We start from the raw sequence: 23,929 nt of genomic DNA, 5'->3' as shown, positions 1-23,929 counted from the left end.
TCTAGTCTGTTCTTCAAAAAACCTCCAGTTCTGGAGGCAAGCTGTCCCACTGATTGATTGTTTTCACTGTCAGGAAACATCTCTCTTTTACGATCTTCCACCTGTTAATTCTTGTCCTGCCCTCCAGAATGTTTATCAGTTTTGTTGCTCTTCTCTGCACATTTTCTAGAGTCTCAATATCTTTTTTCGTATTAGGGTCCTGATGGTGAACCTATGGCACGTGTGCCAAAGGTGGCAAGCAGCAGCCTCTCTGGTGGCATGAGAGCCGTTGGCCCAGCTCAGCTCCACCGTGCATGCGTGCGCGCCCTCCCACCGGCCAGCTGATTTTTGGGTCTCTGCCGCAAATGTGCGAAGGCACATAAATGGGGGTGGGGGAGCATGGGGGGTCCGTGCGTGCATGTATGAGGCAGGGGGCAGGCATGGACACATGTGCGGGGGGCAGGGGGTGGAGGGGTCGCATGTGCATTGCATTATGGGTGCAGGTGCGCACGCTGTCAGCACACAACAACAAAAAGGTTAGCCATCACTGTATTAGGGTGACCAAAAATGGATGTAGTATTCCAAGTGTGGTCTCACTAGTATCCTAAATAAGAGAATGTTTTGGAGAACATAAATGTTCCTCTGTTGATGTTTAGATGTAGTTCTTTCAGATATCAAATTTGTGATCGTTTCTTATGCGTTTTGTCCAGTAAAAAAATGTCAAGGGGTGTTGCTGACCTGAGATTACCTTTTTGGGAAGAGAAGTGAACATATGCTTTTATATAAAACCCATTTAGTTGGTTCCCCTATATATCTTCTACATGCAGGGAGAATGAAGAAAGCTAAGATGACAGATACGGGCATTTATGAGTTTTTCAAAAATTGTCAAATTTTTCTTCTTGCCCTAGATTGCAACACAAGGGGTCAACTAAGGGCTCTCTCGCAACAGTTCCGAAGCAAAAGAACATCCAACTTCAGCTATCCAGAAGAAAATCCATCCAAGGCCACCTTAGGAGAACCAAGGTATATTTCTCAGCTTCTTCTTCTTACACTTATGTAGCTAAGATTTAATGGACTCTTTTTAAAAGCTCATGCTTTATATATTTTTTGCACAATCAATGCATTTCTGGATTTATTCATAGAAGGGCTAAGGCAATTTCAGCTACATTGTGTGTGTACTTCAACTCCCAGAATTCCCCAATCAGATGAAGAAGCCATTTGAGAAACATTGGACTAAGGCTACTAGATGTGGTTTGAGAAATTCCACATGACTGCAGTATGATCTAGTGCAGGGGTCTCCAACCTTGGCAACTTTAAGACTAGTGGACTTCTGGGAGTTGAAGTCCACAAGTCTTAAAGTTGCCAAGGTTGGAGACCCCTGGTCTAGTGGTTATTGATTTAGTAGTTAAGGCACCAGGCTAGTAACCAGGAGACTGTGAGTTCTAGTCCCACCTTAGGCATCAAAGCCAGCTGGGTGACTTTGGGCCAATCCTTCTCTCTCAATCCAACCCACCTCACAGGTTGTTTTTTGTGGGGAAAATAGAATGAGGAAGTAATAGTATGAATGTTGGCTGCCTTGAGCTATTTATAAAAATAAGAAAGGTGGGTAGAATAGAATAAGAAGAGAAAAGAAGAGAATTATTGACCAAGTGTGATTAGACACACAAGGGATAAAAATCTAAAAATAAGATTAAAATTGCAAGGGGTTAGCATTTTTTTCAACCCTTTGCTTCCACCTAATACTCATTTGGCTGCCCTAAGGAGGATCAAGAGCCGTGGTGGCGCAGTGATTAGAGTGTAGTACTGCAGGCCAGGGATGGGTTCTACTTACCTTTACTACTGGTTTGCAACAGGCCCGCGCATGCGTGCTTCTGTGCATGTGTGGAAACTTTCTGTTGATGTCCGGGTCAGTGGGCAGAGCCTCCTGCCGGTTTTACTACCAGTTCTTGCGAACGGGTCTGAACTGGGGGCAACCCACCACTGCTGCAGGCTACTTCTGCTTATCACCGGCTGCCAGCAGTTTGGCAGATCGAATCTCACCATGCTCAAGGTTGACTCAGCCTTCCAGCCTTCCGAGGTCGGTAAAATGAGGACCCAAATTGTTGGGAGCAATAGGCTGACTCTGTAAACCGCTTAGAGAGGACTGTAAAGCACTGTAAAGTGGTATATAAGTCTAAGTGCTATTGCTAAGTGCTATCTCTCCCCTAAGTTTACCTGAAACTCCCACATAAACACACACACACACACACACACACACACCCATGCACTTCAACAAACTTCTAGCCTTTCTTTTATTCACTTCTTGTTAGGGTGGAGGAATCACCTTTGAACCCAGAAGACCTCAGATCTTTAGTGAAGGAACTTGAACAAATTATCTTTTCTCTTCGGAAACAGGTACCTGGGTGGGGAGATCTGGGTTATATCACCTTCTGTTTCAAAGTCCTTGACATTTGTAAGGGATTGTTGTTGTTTCATCTGTGAAGGCTATCCAAAACCGCTTATGGAATCTGAAGTTTCTGTAAGCAGCCCAGAGTTGCTCTATCAAGGAGAGGGGCAGCATATAAATTTAATACATAAATACTATCAGGCAACATTGTGGCAACAGTCTAGCACAGGGGTGTCAAACTCATGTCATCACATGACGTATCACACCTTTTGCTAAACCGGGAGTCGGCGTGTGCATCTGGTCTGCAGGCCGGAGTTTGACATCCCTGGTCTAACATCTTTGAAGGACACTAAATTAAGAATGGCTGCCATGTTCATTGTTTCCGATCAATAGCGATTGCTTCCGATTAATAGCGATTAATAGATTGCTTCCCATCTATTAATCGCTCTCCTGATTTTCTTTGCTGCCAGGTCAATGGCTTGGAAGGTCAACTCAGAAGACACCAAAGAATCCTTGCTAACAAATATGGCCAGCATCAAGAGAATGGAGCAAAGGAGAAAAAAAGATGACCTCATTTAGGTGCTGCTTGAGTGAGAGGACAATCTGTGGGTGAAAGAAGGAAGGACGGGTTGCGGAATGTTTTCTGGAGCAGGGCCAAGAGCATTGGTGTCCATAAATGGGACAAATGGTGACCCAGAGATTAAATGACTCAACTGATGCACTTCTAACAACCAGTGATGCGATGGACATCATCACTTCATTGATGGCATGACATCAGGATTCCTGTATCACCATGTTGATGTCATTGTGGCTTATAAAAGACATCAGTCCTTAAGAGTACTACTTGGATTGTAAGACTCACTTCTGAGCAGCTGGTCTTTCCTAAGCCATGTACCTATCTCTTTTTCTAAAAAAAAAAAAAAGAAAGAAAGAAAGAAATTTTTATGGTATTGGTAGTCAATGTTGAAATAGCAGAAGTAATGACCGGCAGATCCAATGATGGTCTTTCTTCAGCCTGAGCTTTGTTTTTAGGGGAAAAGTAAGAAGGTCAAGACTCCCACAAGTGAATCTTGATCCTCAATGACTTAATGGACATGTCCATGTAGTTTTCTCTATGTCACAAACGGGGGTGGTTTGCTATGGCCTCCTGGGATATTTTTTTCAGCTTTCCTTTTTAGTTTGCAGATCTGGAATTTCTTGATGGTGTCATATCAAAGTGTCCAAAATATCTAACCCTATTCAGCCTTTCGATATCAGCCAAAGTCAAACTAAAGATTTCCACCTTCTCAGATACCTTCAAGTTAAGCTTGATTCCTGGTGGATTCATGGATTCATCCATGTTATTTTCTGGGTGACAATATGGAGGTAATTTGTGTTGGCATTGACCTATTGCAGCATGTGGGTTATTTACTTCCTACTTAGTCCACAGTTATGGTTTTCTCTGAAGGCCTCAGGTTGAAGTACTAATTAGACCTGACTTTACAATATTTAGGTTTTAATCATAGATCAGATTGCCCATATGTTGCTACCAATTAAAGCTGAATAACAGAATGACATACTTGGAAGGAACCTTGGAGGTCTTCTAGTCCAACCCCATGCTCAAGCAGAAGATCTTACAATTTCAGACAAATGGCTGCCCAATCTCTTCTTAAAAACCTCCGGTGATGGAGCATCTACAACTTCTGAAAGCAAGCTGTTTCACTAATCCACAGTTCTCAATGACAGGAAATTTCTCCTTAGTTCTGGGTTGCTTTTCTCCTTGATTAGTTTCCATCTGTTGCTTCTTGTTCTGCCTTCAAGTGCTTTGGAAAATAGGTTGACTCCCTTTTCTTTGTGGCAACCCCTAGTCCTAGTAAATTAGATGCTCTTGAGTAGTTCTACTCCCAATATATTTCATTTTTTCCCATGCTACATTAATTGAGTCTGGCAATATGCCCAGGTTGTGTTGCACAAGCAGACCTAGAAACACCTTTCATACTTCAGTTAGTAATACTTATGTTCTCTTACTTACCTCTTACTCCCCAGGCTGTTTCAAGCAACTGCATGCACCTTGCAGTTACTTCTCCCTTCAAGAAAAGCCAGCTGACTTCAAAAGAGACCATCATTCTCAATCTCTGAGTTGATTTGTCTGCATCAGATACTGGAGTGTTTTGAGCTTTCACCTTTCTTCCAGAACTGAGGAATGTATCTCTTAAACACCAAGGATTACAAATCATGTTAACAACTTTTGACCCAGAATAATGGATTCTAAAGTTTGAAGCTTTGAATTCAGCTAGAGCCCCGGATGGAACACCTGTTCCGAAAGATAAGTAGAGCATTGGAAAAATATTGAGTATTTAAGAAACAGTATCCCACTTGAAAAAATAAAAATAGTCATAGCATAGTGATCAGGTGCAAAATATAAGACATCAGAGTTGGGACCTTGTAGGTCTTCTAATCCAACCTCCTGTCCAAGCAGGAGACCCTATTCCATTCTGGACAAATGGGTGTCTTCTTAAAAGCCTCCAGTGATGGAGCAGCCACAACTTTTAAAGGCAAGCTGTTCCACTGGTTGATTACTCTCACTGCCAGGAAATTTCTCCTTGGTTCTAGGTTGCTTTTCTCCTTGGTTAGTTTCCATCCATTGCTTTTTTGTCTTGCTTTCTACTGCTTTGGAAAATAAGTTGACCTCCTCTTCTTTGGGCAGCCCTTCAAATATTGGAACACTGCTATCATGTCACCCCAGTTCTAATATGGACTTATAGGCTTAGCCCAGCTAGCAGTGAATTCTATTAGGCATTCATTATACTGAAGTAAAACGGTAGGCCTTGTTTCTTCCTAAACTACATCTTGAAGAGAGAGAAGCATGTGAGAGAAAAAGACAGAAGATATTCCCTTATACCTCTTCAAACACAAAAGGACAAAAAGATAAACTATAAATTGTTGTTGTTGTTAGTTGCGAAGTCGTGTCTGACCCATCGCAACCCCATGGACAACGTTCCTCCAGGCCTTCCTGTCCTCTACCATCCTCTGGAGTCCTACTGCTGTCCTCATGCCTACTGCTTCAGTGACTCCATCCAGCCATCTCCTTCTCTGTCATCCCGTTCTTCTTTTGCCCTCAATCTTTCCCAGCATTAGGCTCTTCTCCAGTGAGTCCTTCCTTCTCATTAGGTGGCCAAAGTATTTGAGTTTCATCTTCAGGATCTGGCCTTCTAAAGAGCAGTCAGGGTTGATCTCCTTTAGGACTGACCGGTTTGATCGCCTTGCAATCCAAGGGACTCGCAGGAGTCTTCTCCAGCACCATAGTTCAAAGGCCTCAATTCTTTGGCACTCAGCCTTTCTTATGGTCCAACTTTCACAGCCATACATTGCAAAAACTATCAATAGATCATCCCAAAGGTGCTTTTTCAAAACGCCACTGGGCTTTCTGGTTTTTCTTTGAAGACATTTCGCTTCTCATCCAAGAAGCTTCTTCAGCTCTCATTGAAGAAACTTCTTGAATGAGAAACGAAACGTCTTTAAAGAAAAACCAGAAAGCCCAGTGGCCTCTTGACAAAGCACCTTTGGGACAACCATGACCTGGATGACTGAGAATCTCCATTGACATTTATTAATAGGTCAGGTGAAAAAAACACTGCCTTATGAAGGCACTGGCCTTATCTGTCTCTTTCCATTCATTTTAGCAGTCAACTCACAAGTGGAGATGTTGCCATCTCTAGCAGCTACAGTATATACTTTCTCTTCTGCAAAATGCCTGGTTCAAAGAGCTCACTGCTTCTTAGTTTCAGAAGCCCTAAATCCATCTAAAGGACAAGCAAAGCCAACAGATGACAAAATCCGAATAATCAACCAATCAAATCAAGAAAAGCTTCAACAGGTATTTAACCAGTAAGACACCATGGCTGAAGACTCAAGCAAAGACCTAATTAGCTGGAAATAAGCATGTATTAGAAAAAACATGCCTGGAACATGGATTAAGTCAAGAATATTCCCTTTGGTTGTTGTTGAGCAGTCATTCTTTAATTGTGAACACGTCAGAGATAAATACCACCAGGCTGGTTGGAAACTTCTCTTTGTTATATTAAGCTAGCCGTGACCTCAAAAGCTGCTTGAAATCTCTCTAGCTGCTTAAACTCTTTCACAAATGACATTTCTAATCTCTTTAACTCCAGGTTTCTAAGATCATGAAGCATACTACAAAACTGCAAATTTGGGTGACTGACATCAGAACATTTATCTATACATTGTCCTTGGATACTTCTCCAGGTTCTCACCTGCCTTCCTGTATGTCATGCCTCATCACTTACAGCCTGTTGCTGCTGAGATGAGACAATTACAAGGCGAGGCTGGAGAAATATCTGAGGCTGGGAAGATGTTCTCATACATGTTCAGACTAAATGCCAGTTGCCTAGCTGGAATTCACCTAGCATAGCTGTTCTGACGGATACTCCTTGTTGATTCAGAATCACTCCAAGGACCTATATTTGAACTGCCAGCCAAAGCAATAAGATCTTTATAGTAGTATCTACTGCAGAATTATTCCATCGCTTCAGCCCGAACTATTTTGAATCTGATTTCAGATTAAGATATCTGATGCTCTTTCATTGCATTGAGATACTTCAGAAAATTCAGTGGTGCTATGCTATACATCCTTGCTTCATGACCACTCATGCAGTGACAATGGCACTGAAGGAGTGGTACTTATGACTGATCCTCAAAGTTGTGGCCATACAGTACCTCTGCAGCCACATAATTGTGCTTCAGAAGCTCAGTGACCGGCCCACACTTCTGACTGTCAGTTTCAAATTGTCATATGATCATAATTTTCAGCTTTCCCTGTTGGCTTCCAATAAGCAAAATCAATGGGGAAGCCAGCAGGAAATCTGACGCAGCAACATTTGTGTTTCAGGTACTCAGCAACCAGCTCACACTTCTGACCATTGCAGCATCCGATTGTCATGGGATTGTGATTCACATCCGATTGTCATGGGATTGTCAGGCTTCCAACGAGCAAATTAATGGGGAAGCCAGCAGGAAATTGGAAGTTATGGTCACATAAGGTCCTTTGTTAATAACCGGTACAGTCCTCACTTAACAACAGGAACTGGGACTGCCATAATAGGCAACCCTAAGTGGCATAGTCACATGGTTTTCAATTTATAAGTGAGTTGCTAAACAATGGAGTTTCTGTTCCTAGTTAGCATCATTAAGTGAGGACCACATGTATTCTGTTGAACTTCGCAGTGGCCGGTATAATATATTTTAGATAAAGGTTACCTTTGGCTCTTGGGATAAAGAAATCTCCACAGACAGTTGGTGCTAACAACCTTGAATGTGAACATTACACTTGTTCTTTCCAAAACAAATTTTCCTATAATATATTCCAGAGTTTAAGGAAGCCCAAGAACTTGCAAAAAATTCTTTTGTTACCAGATATTTAGGATTATTGAAAAAGAGAATTCACAGAAAAAACATTTATAGGTAGAGATCAATTGTCTAGCTAATTCTTCAAATTCCAAAGACTCCTCAGTTAAACTGTCTACAATCCACATAAGGTTTTTGATCAACAATAACAATCTTGCAGAGGTTCTGTTTAAAATATCCTTTTCCTCTATACTAGCAGTTTAAATGTGGATTTTTTGGGATAATTTTATAACCCTTCACACATCTTCCTATTTTTCCCTTTTTCTGTGGTAAAAAACTTCCTGCTATTAGAGCAGTGTCTTTCAAACCCAGGAACTCTTAAGATGTGTGGACTTCAATTCTCAAAATTCCCCAGTAAGTCATGCTGGTTGGGGAATTCTGGGAGTTGAAGTCCAAGCATCTTAAGAGTTGCTGAGTTTGAAAAATACTGTGTAAACAGGTGGTTATCAACCCACCACACTTATCATTTTGTCCTTACTCTTTAATATGTTTTCCATTTTCCACTCTATTTTTTAAAATATGGGACTTGAAAAAGTAGACACTATTCTGGAGGGTGATCACAGTAATTGGGAGAAAAAACCCATGCCCCTAATGCAGACTTATTTTCATTTATTTTGGGATCATCTCAAGCAGGGAATTTAATTTTTCACAGCAGATATACACTGGCTCGGTGTGTTTAATTGAAATCTTCCTCGAACTCTGGACAGCCATTTTAATTCCTCTGTCACGTTGCTCCTCAAAAAAAGTAGGGTGTGCATTGTGATCATGCAATACACAACTGGTCATGCACCACCGCAGTCCACAGATGGCTCTGGATCCAGCAGATTCTCCTTCTCAATTTTGGGAGGGGGGATGGATTCTATTAGTTTCTATTTTTGCTCCAGGAAATTACAAATAAAGTTGTCGTTTTCTTTCTGAAACACATTTTGGTCCATTTATTTATCCTGCCTCCTTTTTCTTGGCTATGGCTTCCTCCATAAAAATTCAGTTCTCTCTTTCTGTATTATTTGGAAAGTATTACCCTCCTTCACAAAACCAGCTGTCATTGAAAATACAAGCATGGTCAAAGTAATGTGGAAAAGTAAAAAATATGGTAGCCTAACATTTTTTCCTGCCCTAGTTTTTAAGTTGAGGATTCCCAATACTTATAAACCTTATCAGCTCTCAAAGATAAGTGAACCTTTTAAGAAGCCATGTTCAGTGTTCTTCATATTAACACTTTGCCTTTAATAAAGTTTTCCAACCCTGAATGCAGATTACTCACAAGTTCTTCCTTGATCCATGTTAAATTTTATTTTTAAACAACATGATTTCTTGGGAGATTTTCCCAGTTTATTTCTGGGTTACGGGACCTGGTTTGATTTTGTTTTCTTTTGTCTTGCTCCGATAATAAGCAGTTCTCCATTTGGATTCTTGAAGGTCTCTTACACAGATCCTGTCCTGACTGGCTTCATTTATGAGTTATTAGCAAGAAGTTGGACTTTATTTTCAATTCCACCTCTTCGCCTCCATTCCACACATTTTCAAAATAACTCACAGAAACAGCCTAAAGTTTCTGTTTTTTTCTTTTTAACATACCTTATTTATTTGTTTGCTTAACTTTAACACTTTTCTTTCATCCTCATCTAGTCAAAATCTGGCTTCTGAAGGAGGCCTTAGTTTCTATCATAATTCCCTTGATGTGGCTTATTAACCAAGCTAATAACGTGTCTTAATTGTACCTTTCCAATGGAATACAGCATATACTCACTAAGACATGGTTTCTATTGGTCTCCTTACTTGTACATTTCCTTTTTCTTGTCTGGGTAAAACTTAATTTTTCTCACAATTGAATTTCATTTGTTACATGGGCCCAGTGTTCAAGACTATCAAGATCCATCTGGTTCCTGAGCCTATATTTGGAGTGTTGGCTTTTGCTGCCAGCTTGGTGTCATCTGCAAATCTGATGAGTTCTCCTTATATCCCATCTAATTGTTTATGAAGATGTTGAAATGTACTGGGCCTAAGACAGAACTGTGGGGAACCCCACTGCTTATTTTCCTCCAGATAGGTACAGTTCCACTAAGGACTGCATGTTGAGAGTGGTTTGTCTGAAAGATATGAATCCAGCTGGCATTGATGCTGTCTAACCCACATTTTTATAAGTTATCAAGTAGTAGGCTGTGGTCTACTTTGTCAAATGCCTTACTGAAAGCCAAGTATACTATATACACAGCATTTCACTGGTCCACTAATTTAATGATTTTGTCAAAGAATGAAATAAGATTTACCTGCTTACTAAGTGATTACAAGTCAATTCAAGGTGTTGGTTACCACCTTTAAAGTGCTCCATGGCATAGGACCCGGGTACCTTCGAGACCGTCTTCTGCCACCAATAGCCTCCCACCGACCAGTCCGCTCCCACAGAGAGGGTCTCCTCAGGGTGCCATCAGCCAAGTTATGTCAGCTGGCGACACCCAGGGGGAGGGCCTTCTCTGTGGGAGCCCCAGCCCTGTGGAATGAACTGCCCCCGGAAATACGTAAGATCACCGACCTCCGGGTGTTTCGCTGCGCACTGAAGACCCTGTTGTTCCGCCAGGCCGGGCTATCAATATAATTTTAAATTGGGGTATTTAAAATTTTTGGGTTTTAAACCGGCCAAATCTATTTAATTATTTTAATTTTTAATCATTGTTGTGTCTTGTGTTTTTAAATTGGCTGTACACCGCCCTGAGTCCTTCGGGAGAAGGGCGGTATAGAAATAAAATTATTATTATTATTATTATTATTATTATTATTATTATTATTATTAATAATAATAATAATAATAATAATAATAATAATAATAATAATAATTACAGGTAGTAAGATTACCTTATGTCATGTGTTCAAACATTCCCCCTCCTCTTGCCTTAAAAATAGTAATTGGTAAAATTTAACAAAAGGTCTCTAAAGCTGGATGACAAAGCTACTTTGGAGAGAGGGGTTACATTTGGCACCGAGAAGATACCTGAAAGGAAGCAGCTTTGGATATTGTGGCGTACATCTGGCTTTCTCTGCTTGCTGCCCATCATCTGTGTTGGGAGAGATGTATTCCAGCCAAGATGGAAAGGCTGAGATGCAAGTAGTTTATACTTGGAGTATATTTACAGAGCCAGGAAGTGAAGATAAAGGAGCTGTTGCTGTTGAAGGTTGGCTTCAGCATGACCCCTTACTACTGAAAGAGAAAGACTGACTCTGGCCTACCTTACTAAGTAATATATTAAACTATAGCACCACTGATTGATTGACTGAATTAAATTTCAATGATTATATAAGAATGTACAATTGAATATTGTTGCTCTCATATTCCTTGCACAATTTGCAAGCTGTGTTTATAAGTTTATATATACTTGTTTATAAGAAAAACGTGATCATGCAAAATACTTAATAATTTGTAATATAATTCAAATTAAACTATGAGGTAATACAGAACAACAAAACTGCTAATAACAAACTTTAAGAATAAAGGAGAGAGTAAAATGTTCCTTTTATGTAACAGCAGTAAAACAAAATCAATTTATTCAAATCATGAAAAAAATTTCTTTTCAATTTTTATAGGTGCTGTTCGGAACAGGAAAAGCAATTTTGGTAGAATATTCATTTTTACTGTAGCAATTCTTCCCAACAATGATGTAGATTTTTCCATTTTTCCAAATCTAATTTTATTTGCTTAAGTAATCTATATATATTAAAGCGAAATATCACTCACATGCATCATCATGAAATCTCCAGAACCATAAAGCCTATAAACTTGAAATTTGGCACATATGTTTCTCTTGGCTTCTAGGTGCTCGCTAAGAAAGGATTTTTCGAAATGACCATCAGATCATTAGTATTTCTTATATTATTAACACGCTATGATGCTAAGGAGTTAGACAGTCTACTCTCCCTCCCCACCTGAAAAGAACTCTGTTCCAACTGCCACTTGGGCGGGGGCAAGGCCAGTGAATGACTGATCTGGCCTGCGGGCTGGGAGTTTAGACGTTCTACTTCCCCTCCCCACCTGAAAAATGCTCTGATGCTAAGGAGTTAGACTGAGGGAGAGAACGGGATAAGATAGGAGAGGCCTCTGTGGGGCAAGCCTGAGGGAGAGAAGGGTATAGGAGAGGATCAATGGGGCCAGCCTGAGGGAGAGAAAGGGATAGGAGAGGATCAGTGGGGCCAGCCTGAAGGAGAGAAGGGGAGAGGAGAGGCCGTTCGTAACTACTCATTAATTTTCAAGATGTAAGTGTTGATTCATCAAGCCCGATCACATAGTTTTGTAGTGGAGAATGGGTATCCAGCTAGTTTTATATAATTGTCTTCTTTTATCATTGCACATCTTGCTATTAAGTATATTCCCAAGTATTTAACTTTCTTAACTATTTGAATGGTTTCTTTGATGTTTATAAAGATTTCTCCTGTTAGTGAAGCTCTTTCCACACTCCAGATATTTATAAAGTTTTTCTCTTGTGTGAATTCTTTGATGTTGACGGAGGTGTCCATCCCGAGCAAAGCTCTTTCCACACTGCAGGCATTTATAGGGTTTTTCTCCAGTGTGAATTCTTTGATGGAGACGGAGGTTTCCAACTTGAGTAAAGGTCTTTCCACACTCCAGGCATCTGTAGGGTTTTTCTCCAGTGTGAATTCTTTGATGATTATTAAAATTTCCCCTCACATTGAAGCTCTTTCCACACTCCAGGCATGTGTAGGGTTTTTCTCCGGTGTGAATTCTTTGATGTCTATAAAAACTTCCCTTGACATTGAATCTCTTTCCACACTCCAGGCATTTGTAGGGTTTTTCTGCTGAGTGGATTCTTTGATGTGTATAAAAACTGCCCATCTGACTGAAGCTCTTTCCACAATTCTGGCATTTATATGGTTTTTCTCCTGTGTGAATTCTTTGATGTTGACGGAGGTATCCACCCTGAGTAAAGCTCTTTCCACATTCCAGACATTTATATGGTTTTTCTCCTGTGTGAATTCTTTGATGTTCACGGAGGTGTCCACCCTGAGTAAAGCTCTTTCCACACTCCAGGCATTTGTAGGGTTTTTCCCCTATGTGAATTCTTTGATGTTTACTGAGGTGTCCACCCTGAGTAAAGCTCTTTCCACACTCCAGGCATTTGTAAGGTTTTTCTCCAGTGTGAATTCTTTGATGTTGATGGAGGGATCCACTATGAGTAAAGCTCTTTCCACACTCCATGCATTTGTAGGGTTTTTCTCCAGTGTGAATTCTTTGATGATTATAAAAATTTCCACTCACATTGAAGCTCTTTCCACACTCCAGGCATTTGCAAGATTTTTCTCCTGAGTGGATTCTTTGATGCCTATAAAGACTGTCCATCTGATTGAAACTCTTTCCACATTCCAGACATTTATATGGTTTTTCTCCTGTGTGAATTCTCTGATGTTGACGGAGGTGTCCATCCTGAGCAAAGCTCTTTCCACACTCCAGGCATTTGTAGGGTTTTTCTCCAGTGTGAATTCTCTGATGTTCACGGAGGTGTCCACCCTGAGTAAAGCTCTTTCCACACTCCATGCATTTGTAGGGTTTTTCTCCAGTGTGAATTCTTTGATGATTATAAAAATTTCCCCTCACATTGAAGCTCTTTCCACACTCCAGGCATCTGTAAGACTTTTCTCCTGAGTGGATTCTTTGATGTATATAAAGACCACTGGTGTGTCGGAAGCGCTTTCCACATTCCACACATTTATAAGGTTTTTCTCCTGTGTGAATTCTTTGATGATTATCAAGAGTTCTCCTCAGATTGAAGCTCTTTCCACATTCCACACACTGATATGGTTTTTCTCCGGTGTGAATTATTTGATGTCTACAAAGATTTCCCCTCACACTGAAGCTCTTTCCACATTCCTGGCACTGATACGGTTTTTCTCCTGAGTGGGTTCTCAGGTGGTTTTGAAGTTGCTGATTAGTTTTGAAGGATTTTTCACATTCTGTACATTCGTGTTTCTTTTCTCCCTGGTGGTTTCTTCTTCTTTGGGGATTCCCGCGTTTTCGGTCTGTGCTGAAGGACTCTCCGCACTCCGGGACCATCTCGGGGGCTCCGCTTCTTCCCGCCTTTCCCTCCCTCTCCCCGATTCTCCCCCTTTGGCTCCGATTCATCCCGTTTGTGGGCGGCTCTTCTGCAGCCACGGAGCGGCCGGGATTTTCTTCCCGCCGCCGCCTCCCCGGGGAAGCCGCGCCTGAGGTGGGCAGAGCTTCTCCTCTCGGGCGGCGCTTTCTTTCTCCGCCGGGCTCGTCAGTCCTCCTGAAGGGGCGAAGAAGGAGGAGAAGCGCGTCAGGGCTTTGTTCCTTTCCCACCGAGAGGAGTTCCAAGCCCGCCCGGGGAAGAAGACCGAAGCCGCCGCCTTTCATGGGCCTCTCAAGCAGCCTGGAGGCGGGCAAATCCTTACGATCCGCCTTTCAGGACAGGACTCGGGCTCCCCGTCAGCTTCCCTCTCCCTCCTTCCTTGCCCGGGAGTCTTAAAGCGTCCCCTGCACCCTACCTGCACCGGGTGTCTGTCAGGCAAGACCCTCCGTCCAGCTACGCGTCACGATAGCCTCCCAGTGACGTCATTAAAATCCGGGCGCCTGGCAACCGGTATGAATTATTTAGGATGGCTGCAACGTCTCCTAGTCACGTGATCCCCCCTCTCAGACCCCCCCCCCCAGCCAAGCAAAGTCCATAAGGACAGCTGGATTGGCTTAACCGCGAAGTGATCCATTTAAAAATTGCAAGGATTTGCTTAACAAATAGAGATGTCTACGAGACTCTCAGTCATTAAGGTGATGGTTGTCCCAAGGGTGCCTTTTTTTTTTCTTTCAAGAGGCAACTGGACTTTCTGGTTCCAAGAAGTTCAAGTTTAAGTTTATTTATTTGTCAAGCATATATAAGATTTCAGGTAAAAAGTGTAAACATAATTTGAATACATGAAAAGCGTAAGTAAAAAGGAATATTAAGACAGGGAGGGTAGGCACACTGCTGCACTTATGCACGCCCCTTACAGACCTCTTAGGAATGGGGTGAGGTCAACAGTAGACAGTTTAAGGTGAAAGTTTTGGAGGTTTGGGGGAAGAAACTACAGAGTCAGGTAGTTGACCACTCTGTTACTGAAGTCATATTTTCTGCACTCAAGTTTGGAGCAGTTTACCTTGAGTTTGTATCTATTATTTGCTCATGTATTGTTGTGGTTGAAGCTGAAGTAGTCATTGACAGGTAGGACACTGTAGCAGATAATTTTATGTACTATGCTTCTTCAGCTCTGACTGGATGGTGGGGAATTTATAAATCCTTCCATTCACCTCCTCCTCCCCATCCAGTCTGAGCTGAAGAAGCTTCTTGGATGAGAAGGGAAAGATATATTCAAAGAAAAACATAAAGTCCAGTTCCCTCTTGGAAAAAGCACCTTTGGGTTAACAAAGAAAGGTTGAGAAATTGGGATGACTCATTTAACAACTGCATTGCTTAGCAATGGAAATTCTGGTCTCAACTGTGTCATAAGTCAAGGACTACCTAGATAGATAGATAGATAGATAGATAGATAGATAGATAGATAGATAGATAGAAAGATAGATAGAAAGATAGATAGATATTTAATGTATTGCACACAGAAACCACATATTGCTGTTCCACATGTGGACTTTTTGTCACACTGTTGTGATCGCCATCTTGACTTTTTTGACCATCTCATGCGGCTAAACCTGCTCCTTTCTTCTGATTTTTCTTCAGCCTGTGCTGGTGAATGACCGCAATCATTTAAAAAAAAATTATTTCCTTCAGTCTCAAGTTTGTCTTTAAATACAGGTAGTTCTCAACAGACAGCCACAATTCCGTTGCTAAACAAGACAGTTTTTAAGTCAGTATTGCCCCATTTTATGATGTTTCTTACCGTTGTTGTTAATTGAACCATTGCAGTTGTTAAGTTAATAACACGGTTGTTAAGTGAATCTGGCTTTTCCATTGTCTATGCTTCTCAGAAGGTACCAATAGGTGATCACATGACTCCAGGACATTGCAACTGTGATAAATATGATTCAATTGCCAAGCATCCAGGGGGATGCTGCGATGGCCATAACTGTGAAAAACGGGCACAAGTCCCTTTTTTCAGTGCCCTTGTAACTTCAAATGGTCACTAAAAGAATTGTTGTAATTCAAGGACTACCCATATCATACTTGCTCTATGGCTAAGGGGCCATCAAAGCTTCAGATCTAGCATTTTAAATGTCAAACTGTCAAAAGTTTCCTCCTTTTCCCTCCTTTTCTCTTTCTTTTTGATGCAAAGGGTAATTATGCCATTTATTCATCATTTAGTTCTTTACTACATCTACTACTGATGTAAAAATTGGGTCTCTTAGCAATTCCAGTGTAAAAGAGGAAGTCCTCACTTAACAGGAACTGGGACTGCCATAATAGGTAACACTAAGTGGCATAGTCACATGGTCTTCAATTTATGAATGAGTTGCTTAACAAGGTTTCTGTTCCTAGTTAGCATCATTAAGTGCGGACCACATGTATTCTGTTGTACTTCACAGTGGCTGGTATAATATATTTTAGATAGAGGTTACCTTTGGCTCTTGGGATAAGGAAATCTCCACAGACAGTTGGTGTTAACAACTTTGAATGTGAACATTACACTTGTTCTTTCCAAAACAAATTTTCCCTATAATATTTTCCAAAGTTTAAGGAAGCCCAAGAACCTACAAAACATTATTTTCTGTTACCAGATATTTAGTATTATTGAGAAAGAGAATTCACAGAAAAGCCATCTATAGGTAGAGATCAATTGTCTGTAGCTAAATCTTCAAATTCCAAAGACACCTCAGCTAAACTGTCTACAATCCACATAGGGTTTTTGATCAACAGTAACAATCTTGCAGAGGTTCCATTTAAAATATCCTTTTCTTCTAAACTAGCAGTTTAAATGTGGATTTTTGGGGATAATTTTATAACCCTTCACACATCTTCCTATTTTTCCCTTTTACGGTGGTAAAAAACTTCCTGCTATTACAGCAGTATCTTTCAAACTCAGCAACTATTAAGATGTGTGGACTTCAATTCTCAAAATTCCCCAGCGAGTCATGCTGGTTGGAAAATTCTGGGAATTGAAGTCTAAGCATTTTAAGAGTTGCTGAGTTTGAAAAATACTGTGTAGACAGGTGGTTTTCAACCCACCATACGTATCATTTTGTCCTTATTCTTTTATATGCTTTCCATTTTCCACTGTAGTTTTTGAAATATGGGACTTGAAAAAGTAGACACTATTCTAGAGGGTGATCACAGTAATTGGGAGAAAAAATCCATGCCCCTAATGCAGACTTATTTTCAGATTATTTTCGGATCATCTCAAGCAGGGAATTTAATTTTTTCTCAGCAGACATACACTGGTTCAGTATGTTTAATTCTTCCTCGAATGCTGGACCGCCTTTTTAATTCCTGTCAAGTTGCTCCTCAAAAAAGGCTGGGTTTACATTGTGTTCATGCAATACACAACTGGTCATGCACCACCGCAGGCCACAGATGGCTCTGGATCCAGCAGATTCACCTCAATTTTTTTTTTGGGGGGGGAGTATATTTGTTTCTAATTTTGCTCCAGGAAATTGCTAATAAAGCTGTTGTTTTCTTTCTGAAACACATTTTGGTCCATATATTTCTCCTGCCTCCTTTTTCCTGGCTATGGCTTCCTCCATAAAAATTCAGTTCTCTCTTTCTGTATATTTGGAAAATATTACTCTCCTTCACCAAACCAGCTGTCATTGCAAAATACAAGCATGCTCAAAGTGATGTGGAAAAGTAAAAAATGTGGTAACCTAACTTTTTCACCTGCCTTAGATTTAAGTTGAAGATTTCCAGTACTTATAAACCTTATCAGCTCTCAAAGATAAGTGAATCTTTTAAGAAGCCATCTTGAGTGTTCTTCCTATTAACGCTTTGCCTTTAATAAAGCTTTCCAACCCTGAATGCGGATTACTCACAAATTCTTCCTTGATCCATGTTAAATTTTATTTTTAGACATCATGTTTCCTTGGGTGATTTTCCCAGTTTATTTCTGGGTTGTGGGACTTGGTTTGATTTTGTTTTCTTTTGTCTTGCTCCAATAATAAGCAATTCTTCGTTTAGATTCTTGAAGATGTTACACAGATCCAGTCCTGACTGGCTTCATTTATGAGTTATTAGCAAGAAGTTGGACTTTATTTTCAATTCCGCCCCTTGGCCTCTATTCCACACATTTTCAAAATAGCTCACAGAAACACCCTAAAGTTTTTGCTTTTTTCTTTTTACATCGCTTATTTGTTTAACATTAGCACTTTTTTTCATCCTCATCTAGTCAAAATCCGGTTTCTGAAGGAGGCCTTAGTTTCTATCATAGTTCCCTTGATGTGGCTTATTAACCAAGCTAATAACATGTTCTTCTTAATTGTACCTTTCCAATAGAATACAACATATACTCATTAAGACATGCTTTCTCTTGGTCTCACCTGTACACTTGCTTTTTCTTGTCTAGGTAAAACTTAACTTTTCTCACAATTGAATTTCATTTTGTTACATGGGCCCAGAATTCAAGACTATGAAGATCCATCTGGTTCCTGAGCACTATATTTGGAGTGTTGGCTATTGCTGCCAGCTTGGTGTCATCTGCAAATCTGATGAGTTCTCCTTATATCCCATCTAATTGTTTATGAAGATGTTGAAATGCACTGGGCCTAAGACAGAACTGTGGGGAACCCCACTGCTTATTTTCCTCCAGATAGGTACAGTTCCACTAAGGACTGCATGTTGAGAGTGGTTTGTCTATCTCTTATGAATCCATCTGGCATTGATTTTGTCTAACCCACATTTTTATAAGTTATCAAGCAGTAGGCTGTGGTCTAGTTTGTCAAATGCCTTACTGAAATCCAAGTATACTATATCCACAGCATTTCGCTGGTCCACTAATTTAATGATTTTGTCAAAGAATGAAATAAGATTTACCTGCTTCCTAAGTGATTACAAGTCAATTACAGGTAGTAAGATTACCTTATGTCATGTGTTCAAACATTCCCCCTCCTCTTGCCTTAAAAATAGTAATCGGAAAAACTTAACATGGTCTCTAAAGCTGGATCACAAAGCTACTTTGGAGAGAGGGGTTACATTTGGCACTGAGACGACACCTGAGAGGAAGCAGCTTTGGATACTGTGGCATACATATGGCTTTCTCTGCTTGCTGCCCATCAACTGTATTGGGAGAGATGTATTCCAGCCAAGATGGAAAGGCTGAGGTGCAAGTAGTTCATACTTGGGGTATATTTACAGAGCCAGGAAGAGAAGATAAAGGAGCTGTAGCTGTTTTTTTAAAAAATTTATTTTTATTGAAAAGTTTTATAAGAAATACAATTTTCTCCCCCCCCTTTCCCCTTCCCCACATAATAGAAATTGTACATTTTCTTATACATAAGAAATCCTACATATACATGTTTCCCTTAAAGAAAGCATTAAAATAAGACATTTTAATTACATTCGGAGTTGCTCTTCTTCTCTTTCTTCCCTCATTCCACAACAAACCTTCTTCTTCTCCTTTCTTTCCCTTCCCTCCCTCCTCTTCTCTCCTACTTTCTCCTGCCTCCTCTCCCACCTCATCCTACTTCCTTTACCTTTCCCCCATTTCTCTCTTCTTTTCCCCACTCTCACCTTCACTCCTACTCCTGTCCCCTTCCCTTCCTCCTCTCCTTTCTTCCATTCCTCACCCTCCCTCTCCTCTTTCTACCCCCTCCTCCTCTCTCCTTTCTAACTTCTTTGCTGTGAAATATTTTCCTCCTTTAGTGTCTGAGCAACTCCTGTATTCTACTCATGGATACTTTCTTCTGCTAAAACATTTCACTATTCACCACTTCCTCCCCATCCCTTATCCCACCCTCCCCACCCCACCCCACCCCGACTTCCCAGAGCAAAAACAGGGTATAGCATCTAACAAATATATGCTAAAATAAACTAACAAATTATAGAGTTGAAAACTCCCACATGTTCTTTAACTCCCTTTGCTCCAATTCATCAACCTCCCTTTTATAAATTCTCAAAACCAATTAAATTAAATTCATTCTTCCTACTTATATAAAAAAAAACTTTTCTTGATGTATAATCCGATACTTTAGCAGTCTTACAAACAGTAAAAATCATGAATAAATTTCATTTCTATACCCTCGAACATCATTCTTTTTGAACATTACTCCCTAGTGAAATTCTGAGTTTAACATTAATCCTCTTTTCTTCAAAGAGAAAGAAAAAAAAAAGAAATTTTTTTCATCTTAAAATCTTACACATTTTATCTCATATATCTTTTAAAATAATATAGTCTTATGTTAAACCTTTTAAAAATCTCTTAATACCTTTGAAACACTTATCTACCAAATATAAATTTCAAAATCTACAGGAGGATGGCTTTCAAATTTTCAATTAACCGTCTTAATACTTCTAACTTTTTAGAGAGCAGCCCTTTACTATCCAAAACTAATTATCATTTTGCAATAAAATTCTGAATTTAACATTAATCCTCTTCGCTTCAAAGGGTTAGGCATCTTAAAAGCTTATACAATTTATCTCATATATCTTTTAAAGTAATATAACCTCATATTAAACATTTTAAAAATCTCTTAATACCATTAAAACACATATTTGCCCGATGCCAATTTCAAAATCCACAGGAAGATATCTTTCTTAATCTTCTGTTCTTCTCTTCTTTCAATATTTTTTCCAATCCTTTTTTTTTATAAATTCTTTCAACAGTCCCCCCAATTTTATTTTTGAAACTTTTAAAATGGTGATTTGAGGTTGATGTTTCTGAAATACTTGCTCTCTTCTTGAGGTCGCGTTTTCTAACTTGAAATCCCCAGTTCGTCTCTTCTTGCTTGTATAATCATTCAGTCCATTTCTTTGTCCATAAACCAAAATTTGTTGCCATAAAGATTGTCAGCTTGCAATAAAGAAACTATTTGTTGCTTTTCTGTCATTTGAATGGAAACGTCCACCAAAACCTTTGTTTCAGCTGTGCCAGCCTGTCTCTTAATCCTGTCCATCTCTTGATTTTCCAAAAACAAATTCCTCTGAATAATTTCCTGCTGTCCCTCTAACAACTGCTTATATTTTCCCAAGCTGTTTTTTTGGAAAAACCCTTTCAATTGTATCCAACAGGACAGAAGTAAAAGAGTCTAAAAGTTCTTGAAAAGCCTGAACAGTTACGGCTTGGGAATTTGCTGATTCACCAGCCCTGTTGTCAGCCATATTTCAGCCACTTTGTATTCATCCAGCTATCAGGACAACAATTCAACTCTTTTCCACACAGTATAAAACCAGATTTTAGTTAAAGTCAGTACCAAATTCTTTTCCTCAATACCAAATTCTTTCCCTGGCCGCTTCCACTTTAAAACTTTCTCTTAGGGTGTAATCCAGTAGCTGTATCACTGTTGCAAACGTTAACAAGCCTTAACAAGCACTTTCCCTGGTAGTTTCCTCCTCCCGCCGTCAGGCGCCATTTTCTGCATTTTAAAACGGAGTTAAAGTTTTACTTGCAAGTTTTCCTTTTTGTTTTCTCCTGATTTGCTCTGTCTGCGATCAAAGTAAAAATGTTAAAAGTCCCCCCATTGATTTTCAGCAGATTTTGGTCGCAGCTTCTAGTTCCGCTTTGGCGGAGTCGTCCCTGGTCCGGAGCAGCTTGACAGGCTTCAATAGGGAGCCCACACCCTTTGCGCCCCAGGATTTCTCCTAGCACACTTGGGGGGCTCTACCTCCGCCTGTCGACTCTTCTCTCTCCCCTTTGCCCAGGGAGAGGGTCCCAAGCCTCCAGACAGCTGTTTTTCGGCTGTTCTGGGGCTTTTACGGAACCGGGGATCGGGCGCTCGTAAAAGAGTGTCTTCAAAGCTTGCGGAGCCAACCGGAAGTCCCAGGAGCTGTAGCTGTTGAAGGTTGGCTTCAGCATGAACCTCTACTACTTAAAGGGAAAGACTGACTCTGGCCCACCTTGCTAAGTAATATATTAAACTACAGCACCACTGAATTAAATTTGCAATGATTATATAAGTATGTACAATTGAATACTGTTACACTCATATCCCTTGCACAATCTGCAAGATGTAGACTCATTTGTAAGAAAAAGGTGATGAGGCAAAACACTTAATAATTTGTAATATAATTCAAATTAAGCTATGAGGTAACACAGAACTGCAAAATAGCTAAACAAACCATAAGAATAAAGGAGAGAGTAAAATGTTCCTTTTATATAACAGCAGTAAAACAATAGTAAAACCCAAGTTAACTGTGGTTACTATTTACTGACTACTTATGGAAAGTATAGTAAAATGTTTCAGAAATTTATATACCTTGGAATATTTGAGTTGATGATACAGTCCTTGCTCAGGTTGACACATACTATTTGAGATGGCAATGAAGTGTAAGTATCCAGAAACCTGCCTTTTTAGGTTTAGTTGCCTCAGTAATCAATAGTAGTTTCTTATACCTTGATAAACTTTGGAGCAATTCATCCACAGCTGAACTGATTTCCTGATTACTGAAACATATTAGCCATGCTGTCAATAAAACTCTTTCCATACTCCAAGAAGTTACATGGTTTTTCTCCTGTGTGAATTCTTTGATGTTGACGAAGGTGTCCACCCTGAGTAAAACTCTTTCCACACTCCAGGCATTTATAGGGTTTTTCTCCTGTGTGAATTCTTTGATGTTGACGGAGGCTTCCACCCAGAGTAAAGCTCTTTCCACAGTCCAGGCATTTCTAAAGTTTGTCTCCAATGTGAATTTTTTGATGTTCACGGAGGTGTCCACCTTGAGTAAAACTCTTTCCACACTCCACGCATTTATAGGGTTTTTCTCCTGTGTGAATTCTTTGATGTTGACGGAGGCTTCCACCCAGAGTAAAGCTCTTTCCACAGTCCAGGCATTTGTAGGGTTTTTCTCCAGTGTGAATTCTTTGATGTTGACGGATATGAACACCCTGAGTAAAGCTTTTTCCACACTCCATACATTTATATGGTTTTTCTCCTGTGTGAATTCTTTGATGTTTACGGAGGTGTTCATCCCGAACAAAGCTCTTTCCACACTCCAGGCATTTGTAGGGTTTTTCTCCAGTGTGAATTCTTTGATGTTGATGGAGGTATCTGCCCAGGGTAAAGCTATTTCCACACTCCAGGCATTTATAGGGTTTTTCTCCTGTGTGAATTCTTTGATGTTGACGGAGGTGTTCATCCCGAAGAAAGCTCTTTCCACACTCCAGGCATTTGTATGGTTTTTCTCCAATGTGAATTCTTTGATGTTGATGGAGGTGTCCGCCCAGGGTAAAGCTCTTTCCACACTCCAGGCATTTGTAAGGTTTTTCTCCAGTGTGAATTATTTGATGGAGACGGAGGTGTCTGCCCAGGGTAAAGCTCTTTCCACACTCCAGGCATTTATAGAGTTTTTCTCCAGTGTGAATTCTTTGATGTCGACGGAGTTGTTCACCCAGTGTAAAGCTCTTTCCACACTCCAGGCATTTATAGGGTTTTTCTCCAATGTGAATTCTTTGATGTCGACGGAGTTGCCAACCCAAAGTAAAGCTCTTTCCACACTCCAGGCATTTATATGGTTTTTCTCCTGTGTGAATTCTTTGATGTTCACGGAGGTGTCCACCCTGAGTAAAACTCTTTCCACAATCCAGGCATTTGTAGGGTTTTTCTCCTGTGTGAATTTTTTGATGATTATCAAGATGTCCCCTCACACTGAAGCTCTTTCCACATTCCTGGCACTGATATGGTTTTTCTCCTGTGTGAATTCTTTGATGTTGATGGAGGTGTCCACCCTGAGTAAAACTCTTTCCACAATCTAGGCATTTATAGGGTTTTTCTCCTGTGTGAATTCTTTGATCATTATCAAGATATCCCCTCATACAGAAGCTCTTTCCACATTCCTGGCACTGATATGGTTTTTCTGCTGAGTGGGTTCTCAGATGGTTTTGAAACTGCTGATCAGTTTTCAAGAGTTTTTCACATTCTGTGCATTCGTATTTCTTTTCCCGCTGGTGGGTTCTTCTTCTTTGGGGATTCCTGTGTTGTCTGTCTATACTGAAGGACTCTACGTGCTCCGGAAGCATCCTGAGGGCACTGCTTGTTCCCTCCTTCTCCCTGATTTTCACTCTCGGCAT

General features: G+C 40.3%; 1 protein-coding gene and 1 pseudogene across 1 annotated transcript in view; one reads left to right on the top strand and one right to left on the bottom strand.

The window, feature by feature from the left end:
* Window positions 1–3,145, top strand: part of LOC139314498 (peroxidasin-like) — a 125,115-nt gene extending 121,970 nt beyond the window's left edge. The window contains exons 20-22 of the mRNA XM_070940149.1: window positions 888–1,002; window positions 2,289–2,373; window positions 2,836–3,145. Coding sequence (XP_070796250.1) covers window positions 888–1,002; window positions 2,289–2,373; window positions 2,836–2,934 — 299 coding nt within the window. The 3' untranslated portion in view covers window positions 2,935–3,145. The remainder of the gene's footprint in view (window positions 1–887; window positions 1,003–2,288; window positions 2,374–2,835) is intronic.
* Window positions 3,146–12,146: 9,001 nt separating this feature from the next.
* LOC139315107 (zinc finger protein 850-like) lies at window positions 12,147–23,929 on the bottom strand (annotated as a pseudogene).

This window comes from Pituophis catenifer, unplaced genomic scaffold (genome assembly GCF_029215685.1).
Source record: "Pituophis catenifer annectens isolate HBS135680 unplaced genomic scaffold, rPitCat1.0.hap2 SCAF_3, whole genome shotgun sequence".
Taxonomy (NCBI): Eukaryota; Metazoa; Chordata; class Lepidosauria; order Squamata; family Colubridae; genus Pituophis; species Pituophis catenifer.
The sequence above is the reverse complement of the archived record's forward strand: the minus strand, read 5'-3'. Positions and strand labels throughout refer to the sequence as shown.